Source organism: Gekko japonicus, unplaced genomic scaffold (genome assembly GCF_001447785.1).
Source record: "Gekko japonicus isolate JY-2015 unplaced genomic scaffold, Gekko_japonicus_V1.1 scaffold1769, whole genome shotgun sequence".
Taxonomy (NCBI): Eukaryota; Metazoa; Chordata; class Lepidosauria; order Squamata; family Gekkonidae; genus Gekko; species Gekko japonicus.
In genome coordinates, this window is record NW_015170940.1 from 77,179 (window position 1) to 93,455 (window position 16,277).

The window sequence follows — 16,277 nt, forward strand, 5'->3', positions numbered from 1 at the left end:
TGATCTAGGTTCATCAGTCAGCTTATCCAAATACTGTGGCAGGCTTTCCAAAAGGGAGCTGATATCCACCCATAATGACCTGATAGTCCACAACTTGAAAGTTGAGTGCGGCAGACAAATAAAATTTTCACCCCAAGGAATCCAAACATCGGCTTTCTCTATCTGCAGGAGACAAGTATTGGCTGGGCCTCTGACGCACTTGCATGTCCTCAGTAATTAAAGAGGAGAGAGGAGGATGGGTAGTCAGGAACTCACATGAATCTTGCATGACCTTATATAAATTTTCTATCTTACAAGAGGTGGCCGGAGTGGAGACTGATTTCTGTCAAATTGGAGTCTTCTCCCAAAGCGCAGCTGGGATGCCCTTGGGCGCGAAGCGGTGGCAAATGGCACAGGTGCCTACTTTATGGGACTCCCCGCGACACGTGAGACAGAGCTCATGTTCATCACTGTGAGTCACCTTGGTCCCGCACTTCATACACTTCTTGAAAAGTGCCTTAGTCTCCATAACTAGGCACAATAAGCAGCAACAGAAGAAAGAAACAAAATGCAGGGTATACCAATGAATGTCACCTCACCCTGCTGAAGACCTCAGCCAAGGACAGGAAAGAAAGAACTGTCGAAGAATGACTCACTCTGCCAAAAAGAAAGCAAGGTAAGGACAGAGTTCACTGGAATACTCCTATTAACGCAGTGGCAAAAAAGGAACAGCGGAAAGGGGGCACCTGCCTCTGGAGCATGTGACGGCTTGGGAGGGGAAGCTGTTGTGTAAGGTCCAGAAGGGGTGGGATGCCCCCTTTGGTCGTTCTAAGGTGGAAGAAATTATTCCATGGCCAGCCTGTGCAGGTGCAGTCCCAATGTGCAGCTGCACCAAAGATGGAAGATGAACAGATTATCTAAAAGGCAGATCAGTGAGAATGGATGTATCTAACTTTCATCCTCTCCTTTTCTCCCCCCCCCCCCAACACCTGTCAAATTTCAAAGACTCTCAGGTTGCGGTCACACGCTCCTTTAGATCTGACATAGGTGTGAATGCCCAACAGATCAAAAGGGAGCGATCAGACAGCAACATCTGGGAAGCGTCCTGCAGTTGTTGGCAACCCGTGCTGCTCCACCACGGAATCAGAGTTAAAAGACACCAGGGAAAGTCCGTAGTTATCCTGCAGATAAGGTGGGCCACAGGCGGAGTTTCCTGTCTGATCGCTCTAGCACACTCTCATACCATCGGGATGGTCTGATCAGGCCATCCGAACTCTGTGCCATTCCCCCCCCCCCTCGCATTATGCCCATCATTGCATACTTCATAGGGGGCCCTCAGTGCGGAGGCGTGATTCCTCATTTATGCGCAAGGGAAACAAATGGCAAAAAAGACTCACACACAGTTGTGTTTGATCACACAGTGACTGGCTGCAGCCTGCAGCTTCAAAGGGCTGTGTGATCTCACAACTGTGTGTCAAATTCCTCCGGAGGGAATAGCCTCGCTTCCCCTCCGCTTCAACTGGTGCGTGTGACCACAGCCTCATAGTAACTCAACCCAAAAGCCCTTTATAATTACCTTAAACGACTGGACAAAGGTCCAAAGCAGGATGCGGATGGTGTAGCCCTGTCGGAGCAGCTTAATGAGGCGGGCAGCTCGGAATAGCCTAAGGAAACTCAGGCTGATGAAGTTGTTCTGGAGAGATGAAGGGAAAGTGGCATGAGTGGGATCAGGTTCAGGACGCGGTGGAAGCAGACCCAGGGGACTGGCGAGGAAACAAACCCCAACCAACCCTGCAGTGATTAGTAAGATTAGTAAGGACGACTGAGCAGCACAGAAAGGAATGGAGGAATCACCCACATGAAAATAAATAGCATGATAATAAGGCCACCCATTCCCTTGAAAAATAAAGACGAAATAATTTATTTGAGAAAAATCAACCACTGATTGTTAATACAGGATTTATTTTTTTTGTGTTAAAGATACCAACAACCAAATGCACTGATATTTTTTGACAAAACAAGCAGGTAGAACATTATTGTGTGGCCTCACATCACACATGTTCTATGCATACAAAATCTAGGGAAAGGGAAAAGCAAGACATGCCAGTGAGGAAGAGAAGGACCGCTGGGAGAAGGGATGACTGGAAACTTGCAATCGCATAGAACAGTTTGCGTGGCAAATGCATCTGTCCTGTGCACCCAACTTGGTAGCAATGCCAGGGAGATGAATTGTCACTAACAAATAATTTGCAGCTAAATGAAGGATTTGTACCTCTGGTAAAGTAGGGAAAAAAACACATTCTTGTTGGGTTCACCAAGATGCATTTGCATCTATCCCCTTCAGAGGAGATGGCACATAAGCTTCTAGGATGCAGGGAATACATTGCAAAGTGACTACGTATTTCTTCTTTGATCAATTCTCAAGGGCCAGAAGCCCCAGTTTTTGAAAACTATAGATGCCCAAGGTTTCTAGGAGATAAGCATTGGAGTGCCTGGACTATCTCACCTGACTTGGGACAATATAACCTTCCATGTGTGTTTGTGCCATTGGCCCAAGAGACCTTCAGGCCTTTTCTAAATTCAACCCAAACAGCAAAGAATCTAACCAAGATGCAAAATTCCAGCCTTCAGTTAGCCAGTGTAGAGTCTGTCCCTGGGCAACAGCCCTTGCTCAAGACCTTTAGCCCTACAATGGATGGTTAAGGATTCATTCATGCGTGACTCTTGCTTGGTTCCCAAGCTGAGCACACTGGAGATAGACTTTGGTGATTCACTGCATGTTCAAACAATAAGAACACTAGTAAATATGTGTGGTTTGGCTAGTTTTAATGGATCCACAGGTTCTGCCATGTGGCTTCACTGATTATGCACCAAGCACTGGAAGTGATCTGGTCATTTGGGTTTGCTGGGGCATCTGTGCAACATGTGTCATGGGAATGTAGTTGCAGCAACATCAGCCTGCCAAAAGACCTATTCTCTGGGGTACCTTGTAAATAAGCCACAGTGGACTTGTATGAGAGGGAGAGACACACAGAGACAGAAAGAGGACTCAGACATTACACATGCCAAGAGACTGATTTGAGTGCTTGACATATACTCGGCGTAAAGTGTGCCTAGTTCTATAATTACAAAACAAATATTGAGGAATTGCCATGTGATTACACAGAGGATATGATAGGACATCAAATGCTGCAGCGAAGGATTTCCATGTAGTTCTTGTAGGCCCTTCTTCCCAATAGTGCCCTGTTGCTGCAGTCTCCCCTTTGGAAATTCCTTTTGTGTATGTTCCCAGAATCTATAAGCCCATCTCTCTCCAACCCTTCCCAAAAGTTGGTCATGTAACAGGGAATCCATTAAACATGCATGATGGTGGGGTGACAGAAGTGACTGAAAGACTGCATCCAAAGGAGTGGAACCTGCTTCAGTTCATGCAAGGCCAAAGAAAAGAATGATATACATGCAAAGATGAAGAGAAGCAAACAAGGAAGCTATGCCCATTCTCAATGGGAAAGCTACACCTACTCTAACGATGGGAAATGACATAGCATATCACTACCAGTCTCACCAGTCACTTCCAACATTATCTTTGCATGTATCTTTAGACTAGAAACTTGCAACTAATTGGCTGGTTGGTAGATTTCAGCCCAGTCCTTGCTTTGCCATTTCCAGTGAGAGTAGAGAGAATAGAGTCCACAACTCCAGTGAGCGTAGAGGCCACAACTGGCAGCATCTACACTTCAGAATTAACAACCTTGTGTTCCCTTGATTCCCTGGTCCATATCCTCCAGGCCTTCCTGCCCACTCAGTTCTTTCCTGGGTGTATTCCCAAGCTTCTTGGCTTCTGCTTTCTTCAGCTTCCTTTCTACCACCATCCTTATGCTCCTATTTTTCAGGCCATTGCCTATGTCATCCCACTTCTTTCAACTACTTTCCTGATCACTTCTCCCAGCACTTCTTTCTCCTCCCCACTTATGTAGCCCTTCCTGATCTTGAGCACTACAAAGTCCCCTTCTGCTTCAGTTCCCTTTTACATACCTGTTTCTCTGTCCACTCTCTCTCTCCTGCATGTGGCTTTAATCCCTGGCAAACTAACATAGAATCTGGACTGTAAACTGTTGTCCAGCAATTGAACCTTCCAAGCCATCACAGCCACTCAGCCTATCAATGTCACAAATCTTTTTTGTCAAATATGTGAAAGATTCTTATGTAAAATTCTTCTTTGTTGATGTCTACATTCATCTTTAAACACTATTTATCACAGAGGGGTGGTCGTGCTAGAGAAGAAACATTAGAAGTGCCCTTGAGAGTTAAAAAAAGGATGTTAGAACTGACTTAAGGCATAAGCCAGCATTCCTTCTCAGTCCTCCTTAGTGGGCATTAGGGAAATTTCCAACACACAAGAAAATAAAAATGGTATTTTATTTCTTATAAGGGATAGTTGTGTCCTAACTCACCAAGGAAGGAAATGCACATGCATGGCTAAAAGGGTGTGTGCCTCACACTGTGTTAATGCAGGTGGGTCTAAAGAAAATGTAAGATGCATTCTGACTAATACAAAGAAAGAGGCTATACAGAGGCCATCTAAAGTTGTTTGCGTTATGGGAAGATTAAATGCAGATGAGCTTAAATAAGAAGACATGCCTGTGTATGCAGAACTAAGCAGGATGCCCTTTGTTATGCAGATATTGCATGTGTTTATGGAGGTTAATTAGGAAAGAAATGCCCTTTTATCTACCCTATCCTGCCTACATATACGTGTGTTTGTGTGTGTGTGTGTGTAAAGTGCAGTCAAGTCACAGACGACTTATGGCGACTCCGTAGGGTTTTCAAGGAAAATGATTAAGCAGAGGTGGTTTGCCATCGTCTTCCTCTATACACATATTGAAAGCCAATTCCAATGTGTGTTTATTACTCTGTAACTTATTGGTCAATGATCTCCAGCATAACTAGCTGGCACCTTCACCACTGTATCAGAATGGGTGTAGTGTAAAGGGGGCAGGGCCCCAAAGGAAATGCTTCCTGTAAATCATCCTATTGACTGTGCAGCCTGCATTTACCTTCCTTGACCTTGGATTGCCATCAAGCAATATAGTCTCAGTTTATGCACAGTTTGCAGGTGTCAGCAAGTCACTCTCTGGAATGTATTGTCTCTCAGGAAAACATAAACGTCTCCACTGGAAACCTTTGTGTTTGAGGTTATGTCGTATCATATTTGATCAGTGATGGCAGTGACATATATTCAAATTGTCAAGAGATGTTGGGGTCACAAAGCGAGAAGCATGCATGTGATCTCATTCAAAGTGGCCATTTGTACAGCAACTGACCATGTCACTTGGAGGGAACCTGCCTTATGGGGTTTTTCTTCCCTCTTGCCTGCTTCAGGATACCCACCTGTTTGGGGGAGTTTCCAGTAACTGGAATTTGGGAAAGAACAAGGAGCTGACCAGTAGGAAAGGAGCTGGTAGAAACAGCAGAACCCCACAGGTTGGATTCAGTGATCTATGGGTGCAAGGATCATAGATCTTTCCCTGCTTCCCCTCCCCACGGCAGACCTCTCCAACACCAGGAAAGTTGATTCCAAGAATCAAGGGACTTGCATGGACAAATGGGAAGCTGCACTGAGGACGGGTGGGGTGGGGAGGACAGAATCACCCTTCCACTAACAGCTGCCCTAACAGGAGAGAGTAATTTTTGCCCCCTTCCGTCCTCTTCAGTGCAGTGCCCCAACCACATGGCTATTAGCTCATTAGGTCCCATAGCTCTGGAAATCAACATTCCTGGGGTTGGAAAGGGCAGCTGTGGGTATAAGAGGAGGAAGAGCTGTTACTACCTTCATTGGAGCAATCACTGGATCTAATGCTGTTCCAACCCCATCAATGATTCACTTCCCCAGCCGCAGATGCTGCTACCTATCTGCCTGGGTATCCAATTCACCACCTTTTTAGAAGACCTACCCTTTTATATATCTCAGATGAAATGGAACCATCTGTTTAGAAAATGCCACCACTAAGGCTACAGGATTCCTTCACTGACCCAACTCCTCCATGTCTTTAAAATGAGTATTTCCATGGAGTTAACTGAATCTAAGTAAGAGAAAATGACTGACAAAAAATGGGACTGGAGGTAGGGACTGAAGGAGTAAGCTGGCCAATACACTGCAGGCATCTTTGGCTCAAAAGATCATGCAATGTGCCAAGAAGATGCTCTTCATGAAGGTAAAACACTTAGGCTTCAGAAAGTAACCAACCGGATCCTAGGTGCAAATGTTGAGATGGAGAGGATCAAAGGAAGTCAGGGAAGGATGGGCATTTTAATACCGCAAGTGGAATCCCAACCAGCAAACGGAGAAAGGCAGAAGGTAGTGATTTCATTTTTGGTGAAGGGACAGGGAGCAGGGCAGGGAAGTTCAGAAATATTCATTGGCACGGACACACAGACCGGTTCATGGATGGACAGATGGATTTTTCATAGTGCATTTTGATTGGATGACATTTTCAGAGGGTGTTGAGCCAATATAGAACAGTATAAAGAGACAGCATGGAAAGAAGATAAGACAAGAGACACAGTCATTATATATCACACGTAGCCCTGGGGAAGGAGATACCTAGCCCACTCTTCTCCCATACCCACCCCTTTCTCCTGCCAGCTGATGCCAGGGAGCCCATTCTGGCTCCAAACATTGACAGCCTAAATGCCTGCATATGTAGCTTTACTTCCAGGCTTCCAGCATAAACTCGCTGCTGAGTTTCCATTTTTTGGGAAGTGGGATGAGAGAAACTGAGGCATGTATTGGAATATGGACTTCCATCAGTCAATGGTGCAATAAGCATTAGGGATGAAAATCACTTACCGTTACAGGTCTTCAAAATACTTCAGTGAAAGACTTTTGAGAGTGAGCATAATGTGAACTTAGCCATAGCACCTCCTACATAGTGGTTCCTGCTAGAGTATTCCAACCATTCCATCTTCTCAAATGTGGCAAGAGCTCACGTGTAAGCAGCTGGGGTGTTGAAATGATGTGGGGGGCAGACAACTTCCCCAGTTCTCATCAAAGATTCAAACTAGAGGAAGACTGGAGGTGTGATTTGGGAATAAAACTACTTGTAGGTAACTCATTTTCTCTTTGAGCAACCAGAGTTTAAATCTCCTCTGGAAAACTTTAGCATTCTTTGTTGGCGTTAAACATGCCAAGGATGCAAGGCTGACAGAGCCATGACTAGAAACAGCACTGATACCTGTCAAACATCCACTGAAGGAACAGAGCCATTCAAAATGAGAACTACAAAGAGGAATGCAAGGGTGTTTATGCTGGAGAGCATATATTCCTTACAAACATGGAAAGATTTCAGATTTTATGTATTCGTTCAGCTTAAAGTCAGCATTGAGAGTTTTCTTTAGGGAGTGGTTTCTTCTACTCTTCAGCAGGGTATTTGCTTACTTTAAACAAGGGATGCTGCTAATTTCACTGCGAACATGAGCAACTGTCAAACTTACCGTGCTCAAAGGTGCAACTAAGATGTGTCCAGATGATTTGGTCTGTTCGGTTCATGCCGAGCAGCCATGAGCACCTGCCAAACTGGTTTGCACTGTGTTTCCCAGAATTGCTGATTCAAACTGATTGGTGGCCATTAGTGTCATTAAGGTCTATTTCGACGAGCACTGAAGGATAGGATTCTATTGAAACACAGCATTTGTTGATGACTGATTTATATAATTTGTGAATGATCTAACTGTCTATTTAAACAATTGCTTTTTGAGCTGAGTGGTTATGCAGCAAAAATGGGATGGTAGTAGAACTCAGTCGAGCTGTATGAGAACACACATGTGTGAAAAGCCAATTGCGCTGTCCTGTATGGTTAGTAAGGAGTATGTAAAACAACCTGCCAAACACTGTTCCCCCAAAAGATTCACAAACTTTCAAACCATCATCAAAAAATCAGGTCTCTGTTCTCAATTGGCAAAAAAGACACAAGCTGAACTGGCAGGTGTTCGAGCATCCCTACTTAAAACCAGAGAAAACACATGCTACTTCAACTTCCCTAGCCAAGTAAGAATCAAGATACAAAGATGAGAAACATGGGCAAAGCCAGAAGCATGGGCATCTCCAGGAGGCAGGAATTCCAGTGTCTAGACACCAACTCAGAAAGTGCAGCTGAAAAACCTGAAGCAGGGGTACGGTCTAGCACATGGCACATTTCACTTTGTGGGAGCTAAAACGCTACTCTTCTTATACAATGTTTGCTGCCCCTGCTAGTTTGTAGCTGCAAGAGAAAGGATGTGAAAGTCCCAAAATCTTGTGTGTTGCCTGGAGACAGGGCAGGATCTTCTTATGACTAGAGATTGGCTTTCAACACTGATATTTTGGTTATGCCTCCATTACAGGGCAGGGCCTAGTAGTTATAGCTCCCTGATGTTGTTGAATTCATTTTTATCCAACTGGCTTCGTTCAGTCTCGAGGAAAATACAGTCAATTAGTATATCTCTGGACTCCCTTTTTTGTTAGATGAACATCAAGTATTAAGATCTCTGAAACAGAGACTCCTCGACACTGAGAAACAAACCCTTGGTCTCTTGCAGGTAAAACTTGTTCCCCTCTGCTGTTCACTATAACATCGAGACAGGGGCTTCCAGCTGCCTATTTTACACAGCTTACAGCCCCACAATTACATCGTGCCTTTATGTTTGCACAATTCAGTGTCTTCCCGTCAGCAGTTCTTCACAGGAGATTTGTAAATCTGCCTTACCACAAAAGAATCTGCCCATGCAGTAGTAGGGAACCAGAATCTATTGCTCATATCTTGCCTCAATGTGAGTTTTATGACAAAATACAGGATGTCTTATTAGCCCTATTTTGCACAACAGGCATACCCTCCCAGAAGTGAGGCTTGTTTCCCTTCTCTTATTGGATCAGTGTTTCCATATTACCCTCTCAGTAGTGAGGTTTCTTCTGATTGCTATGAGGATCAGGGAATATAAGATTAAAGTTCTAGAGAGCTGATTGATTTTTGATTGTATATTTAAATACTGGTTTTGTTTGATTTTAATTTATGCCAGTAAAGGTACTGAATTACTAGCACTATAAAAAGTGTTGATGCCTAATGCTAATTTGGCTGAAGAAGCCTAAATTCTGTGACATAACAGCTAGCAGAGAGAGAGCCAAGTTCCCTGGAGAGATCCAAATTCCACAAAGAAGATCTAAGAAAAAATAAGCCTCAGGAATATGAGCTGGACTTCTGATCAGTGTGTAGCTTGTCCGCATGTATAAACAAGACATTTGTGCTGCTATATTTTCTCCAAGAAACCATTCTTCTGTAATAAACAAGGTTCTTTACAATCACTTAAATAATTCTAAGTTAAACCACATGAAAGCAGGTAGAATTTCCCTCACTTTATGTGGGTTTATGATAAAGTGAGGAAAATGTTATCTGTTTTCACATGCCACCAAGTTCTGAGGGAAAAAATGCAATAGTCTCCTATAGTGTTTTTAAAAATTATACAGAATTTGAGATATCTGTTTCCTAAGTTTTGTGATGTTGGCATAGTCTCTTTTTTGAGAAGGTATCATCCAGCCAGCAGCATCAGGCTTTGAAATCCCTTCATGAAGCAGCCCAAGTATATTGCTAAGTTACTGCTGTTCTCTCTGGCTAATGTCTCCATGGCTTCATCCATATGTACATACATAACTTCTTTGCTCTTACAGAAGTGAATCCACACGCTCCACTAAGGATGATCTAGAAGGACAGGTCTAGAAGAACAGGTCTTTAAACTTGTGTAGATATAATAGACTCGTGCTTCTAACAAAAAAAAAAGATTTTTTTAAAATTTTCCTCTACAGAAAACATGGACTCAGCATCTTATGCAGGTATTCACTCCTGTTTAGTCCTTAACTTATTGAAGGTTTGTTAATACACAAAGAAACCTGCACTCTCACAATGCACACACAGCAGCCTGTTGCAATCACAAGGAACTAGTTTGCCATGTATGCATCTTTTCTGGGACAGATCCACTTTTCTGATTTCACTGTGTGCTTCACTTTGTATATGGAAAATCAAGACGAATGGATACTAATGGAGGATCATGAAGAAGGTCATCATCAAAACCCGCTGGGCAAAAATGACAGCAGGATCTATCTATAACTGCAGGGACACAGAAACAAGCCTTTTGCACCATATACCTTGTGGAAGTCTTTCCAAGCTTGATGCCTCAGTTTCCTTACAAATAAATATGGGTGTGATACTGGCTATTGGTCGGTTTATGCTGGAAAAATGCATTCTCATTTGCCATTGAGGTTTGAAAGGGAGGCTCTGCTCCTCATTTCTAAAACTCCAGAACTCCTACCCAAATACTATTTCTCCTACCATCTCACTGTGACACACCTACCCAATTGGGCTGGAAGAGGAGAATGGAGCAAAGCTGATTCTTTGTCCTTCTGTACCCTGTCTTTGGTGATGCATGTGAGGGCCAAACCAGACAAGGGACTGGGAGTTTTGTGTATGGAGCTCCCAGCTTTTCCAGCGTTTTAAACAGCCAGTGCCCCAGAAGCCTATTTGAATCTTGACCCACAATAACTCCATGGAACTATAATTTGTTCTACTGGCCAGACATATAGGCAGGACATGTACATTTCCCCAAATGAGACAAACAATAGTTTTGAGTCAGGATACAGCATGGATGGGATGGGGGGCTTAAATTCCCCCTTCTTTGCATCATGGTCCTGATTTGAATTGGGATCTTTCACACCTGGGTGCTCCATATCTGAATCTCCCAGAATCTTGTGTCTTTTGGCCCTGAGCAAAAACTAATTCAGACAGGTTCTTCAAGGAGGTGAGCAGCCTAGTCACAGCCATGCCATTTGCCAGTACTCAGAATGGCATGCTAGTCCTCACACAGTGTCTCCCCCTTTCTGGCTTCAAGAGGACAAACTATTCATTTCAGATTATTTCCTCTCTTAATGAGGTTTATGCTTCTGTAAGCATCTCCTAGAAAGTGCCAGTGAATCTGCCCATGTAACTGCATTAATTAGTCAGGCCACTCCACTCATTACACCCCCCTCCTACAAATACACTGTGGAAACTAAACTTAGTGCTGATACAGCAATTAAACACTGCAGATGGCTATGATTGGCCCCAGATCTCTGACATGCACGTCTGTGCTGCAGACATACTGAAAAAGTGTTGTATATTCATCTTACATGTTACAGCATAGAAGCAAGGTATCAATATTTCCTAAATTTCTGATCCATGTGTTAAAGCTGGAGGCACACGTCACTCATGCATCCACATTTTAGAATGTGTAAGGCCTTCCTTTCTATGGAGAAATATATTCACTGGGTCTTGATATGAGTCACTGTTCTGGTCATGTAGGAACAGTGAGTGACTCATGCAAAAGGCATTATGCTGCCTCTTCTGAGAGCAGATCATTCTGCTACAGCTCTACATGGAGAATAATTGAATAACCCCATTGCACCTGATGCAAAAATGTAGCAGAATTCATCTTCTCCCAGAAGCGGCTGATTGGAAGGAGGCAAGAAGAATCATGTACAGTTGTGGCTGGCAGCTTCCTCCATGGTGGGTTTTCTGGGCTCACAGGAGATTCTAATTGTGTTATTTATTTATTTCACCCAGCGTACTAGCAATTCTCTTGTGGCACACTGGGATGCCCCATCGGTGATCACTGAAGTAGATCCTAATTCATTTAATGTTTACTCCCTTCTGCTATAATGTGTGAAATGGCCATCAGCCAAACTACTGTAAGGTTGATGGCAAATACCGTGAAAAAATTAATACAACTTCATAACCTTCTCACTAGAAACCCTCTCAGTTGATGCTGGTGTAGATTTCTCACTAGAGTGAGTATGGCTTCATGCCAATGTTAATTGCTCATCCCAGGAATTCTGAACATGAGCCAACATAAAGGCCTTCATCAGAAAGAGTTCCCATTTATACCATCGCAACCCTTTCAGTAAGCAATAGGATTTAAATAAATATAAGCCTTTACTGAAGAGAGGTGTCACCATTTTGAGAACCTATTTCTGAATAAAGGTAGAATTATTCCTCTCTCTTTCCTATCCAATAAATAAATAAGACCATTTGGACCTCCTGGTACAGATACACTGCCCAGACTCTGCCCTAGTTAAAGACCCTGGTTCAATGGGATGAAAATGTCATGTTTCAGTTCTTTCTCCCCACTCCCTGCAGAATGCCTCCCGCCCCCAAATGTCATCCCACCACAGTTTTGAACTTACCCCAAACTCTGTCACTAAGATGTCTGTGATGCTACCCAGAACTGTGACAAAATCAAAGATATTCCAGGCATCACGGAAATAATTCTATAAAGAAAGAACAAAACAAAGGACGAAAAGGAACAGCCACACAGCAGCAAACAGGTGACAACATTCAATCACAACAGAAGCAACAGCAACGAGAACGAAGAAGTCTTCACCCTGACAACCATCTTTAGCCAGCCCCAAATTATCTTTTAGGTCCACTTCAGTTGCTTTTATGGGGACTGAAAAAGGGAATGTAGTGACTGAACAGGAAGATACTACAATCTTTTCTGAAATGGGGACTCAGCTTGTGATTTACAAACACTATGAAAACACCTGAGCCCACATTCAGAGGTTCATGGGGTCTTCCTCACTGGCCATAAGCAAGCTGCAGGCTGAAGAAAGGAATGTCGATTTGCATGATGCTTCCTGTGATCACTTGAAGCAACAATACTTCCCAGTGAGACAAAGGGCTGTGTCAGTCTCAAGCAAAAAGCCAACAGCCATGTTCCTTCCCCTTCCCCCAGTTACTTGCAGGAACATCAATAAAAATAAATATAACACAGATGAGTCTTAGAATATGACTGCACCTGGGGATGGTTCCACTCTTCAGCTGGGTTACTTGTTGAAGAGAAAGCCAGCTGTCATTGCAAGCTGAAGCAATGGCAAAGCTATTAATAAATGAATTACTTCAGTTCATAACACTCAACCAATGGCTTGGGTTATATCAAGAGAAAGGATTTGGAATTAATAGATTATGGAAGAAGCCACTGTTAACAACTCGTTTTGGTGGAAAGACATTTTGACAAGGAAGTGTGGCTATTCCCATTTTAATAGTTAAATAACAGCATTTTTGTTAGCCAACTTGAAGTTTTCAACAGAAAGGTAGGGTATAAACATTCAACCAAGTAACGAAATAAACTCCACAACCCCAAAATGGCTTATTGCCAAGTCTCATTGCTATGGACACTGCTCAACAACGTCCTTCTTTTCTCTCTTGGATTGGCACAGAGTGGACAGGAAAGAGGTGGCACTACGTAAAAGGCTAGATTTTGCCCAGGCTGCTAGCTGCTGACTCCTATACTTGAGGGAGCAACATATCTACCTTTTCTTGCTATTTCCCCCCCTCCCTGCACAAGGGTACCAGCCTTCAGGACTGATTAGACACATGTCTCACTACTGCTGCTATTCTCATAGGGTTGCAATACTTCTAACAATAAATGTTATCAGCAGGGTTTATACTACCCAGCAATCACCAGCTCTAGCCATGAGTCGGGCACAAGACTGAATTGTTTTTTTCAAATCCTAATCTTTCAAGAAGTCATGAGTAGCGCGGGATAGAAGTCTTTTAATCTGCATCGGTTGTGAGGAGTATGCAGCTATTCATATTGGAAGCCAACAGCCCTAGCAATAATAGAAATAGCAAGAGAATCATAGAGTTGGGAGAGGCCTGACAGGTGATCTAGTCTGGCATCTGCTCATTGCAGGAAATCCAAAACTAAGGCATCACTGGCAGATGGCTGTCCAGTCTCTTGATAATCCTCCAGCAACTTGTGAGTGAGAACCCACCCTCTAGATAACTGGTTTAACTGCCAGACTGCTCTAATCATTAGGGAGGTTCTCCCAATGTTCAACTGAAATCTGCCCTAGTACAAAGGCCTCCTCCATGTAAGCCTTCAGTATTTGAAAAGTGCTATCCCCCCCCTCCAGTCTATTCTAGAATAAACCAATCTGTTTTTTCAGCCTTTTCTCACTGGACTTGTTTTATGAACCCCTGAATGCTGCCCTCATATGACCCATTTCAGTTTGCCTACATCCTTCTTAAAATGCAGCACTTAGAACAAACACCGTTCTCCAGAAGAAGTCTACCTAGTGCAGTATATTCCTTATAAACAATGACTTCCCATGAACTGGATACTATGCTTTTATTAATGCAGCCTAAAATTATATTACCCTTTATGGAGCCAAATCACACTACTGACTCATGTTCGGCTTGTGATCTACGACAATTTCAAGATCATTTTTACTTGTGCTACTACCAAGCCAGTTAACTTCCATCCTATACCTGAACATTTGATTATTTTTGCCTAAATGCAAACTCTGCATTTGTTTCTGTTGAGTTTCATTTTGTTAGCTTCAGTGCATCTTATCAAGGTAATTTTGAATTTTATTTCTGACTTCTAAGGTGTTGGCTGTCTCTCCTGGTTTTGTGTCATCTGCAAAGCTCTACTCTTCATACTCCTTAGCAATCGTTCCCTGTGTCCTCCAGGTAGAGGTGCTGAAAGTGTTGATTGTTTTGGGCACTCCGTCATGGTGGAGGCATTCCTTACTTTCCTTGCTCCCAACTGAGGTATAATGCTTGATGGCCCTGTTGAGTCATGTGGTAGGGCAGAAGTTTTAAATAAATAAATAAATTATAACAATGAAGGTGCAAGGTATTTTCTTTCTTCTTGCCATTTCTCATGCTCCATAGTGCAGACCTTCATTATTGCTCAAGAACTCTGGTGAGAGTAACACTTACCACCAATCCAAAGGCAATGATTTTCAGAATACATTCCAGGGAGAACAGGGCAGTAAAGACAATGTTGAACATCTTTAGGACTTGTTCATATAGGTTTGAGGCATTGTAGTACTAGAGGTGGGGTGGAGAAAGAGAGAGAGACAAAAAAGCTCTGTTAATCAAGGGTGGTAGTGGGGTTAAAAGTCAGAGACTGGTACGGTAGGAACACTGTCCCACAGGGTCAAAGAGACGTTTCAGGTAAGGCTGGTACTACAGGACACAGATTAGTTCCTTCTTCAGGATTAAAGCTATACCCATTGGGTCAAGATGAGGCCAATCGAATCTGGTTTTTAGGAGTCTGAAGGATTCCAAATAGCTATGGATTTAGATAATAGCCAGCAAGCATTGTCGTATCTCAGGGGTATTAAACCTACAATCTGGCCTGGGAGTGGTGCTCTCTTCTCTCACCCCCCCTCCCCTGTCCATCCTTGCTGTTATGAGCCTGAGCAGTCCTAAAGAGCAGAGGGCCGGGCTGCCTCAGAGCAGGAAGTACAGGGGATGCTGCCTATGAGCAGAGAGCACAGGGCGGGGCTGCCAAACTTCCCAGCCACTGCTTCCAGCCTCTCTAGTCCTCGTCACAGGTAGGAGCAGGGCAAGGTCCTTCTACTGTGAACTTTGTGCTTCTTTTTTATTTAAAAAAAATTCCTTTGCAAAATCCCACTATTCCCCCACCTTTCCAATTTAGGCAGGCACGTTTTAAGGGCACAGAGGAGGGGAGGTTTGGGTAGGGTTGCCAAATGGGCCCGGGGGGCGGGGAATCCCTCGCTTTGGAGGCCCCGATTTCCGCCCCGGCGGAATCGGGGCCCGGGGGGAACCATATGGTTTTCCCCCCGGCAAGCCCAGTCACGCCCCCCACCCGATGAGCCCGGCCACGCCCCCAACGTCAGCAACGTGGCTGCGTCACCTCTGGTGACGTGCTGCCGGTGCGCGCACGCACATTGTCGCAACCTCCCGGACACTGGCAAGGCTCCCCCACTCCGAGGGGTGAGTCGATTTGGCAACCCTAGGGTTGGATCCAGCCAGGGTTAAAATATAGAGTTCTGCAAACTGAAGGGACTCCAGTTTTGCAGAGAAATATTAGTTTTGACACACACACCCTCCTAATGTGGAGCACCAAAGGAATAAAAGCAGAACAAGTGCTGAAGAGGACACCCAAAATTATTCAAACCACCCTGTAAAAAAACCCCTGAGACCCTGGAGAGCCACTGCCACTCTGAGCAGACCTGGAAGGGGGGGGGGAGAAGCTTGCAATGCTCGACCACTTCACGTTCTTCCCCTGGGTCCCAGGCCCAGACCATTTATGTTGTTGTTGTTGTTCAGTCACATAGTCGAGTCCGACTCTTTGCAACCCCATGGACCACATCACACCAGGCCTCCCCGTCTTCCGCCGTCCTCTGAAGTTTGCTTAATTTCATGTTCGTTGCATCGATAACACCGTCTAATCAGCTCATCCTTTGCCGTCCCCTTCTTCTT

General features: G+C 44.0%; 1 protein-coding gene across 1 annotated transcript in view; it reads right to left on the bottom strand.

Annotated features, from left to right (window-relative positions):
* Positions 1–16,277, bottom strand: part of CACNA1A (calcium channel, voltage-dependent, P/Q type, alpha 1A subunit) — a 345,585-nt gene that overhangs the window by 40,635 nt on the left and 288,673 nt on the right. The window contains exons 30-33 of the mRNA XM_015418872.1: positions 14,766–14,876; positions 12,224–12,307; positions 6,227–6,232; positions 1,556–1,672 (exon numbers count right to left, since the gene is read on the bottom strand). Of these exons, the coding sequence (XP_015274358.1) occupies positions 1,556–1,672; positions 6,227–6,232; positions 12,224–12,307; positions 14,766–14,876 (318 nt within the window). The remainder of the gene's footprint in view (positions 1–1,555; positions 1,673–6,226; positions 6,233–12,223; positions 12,308–14,765; positions 14,877–16,277) is intronic.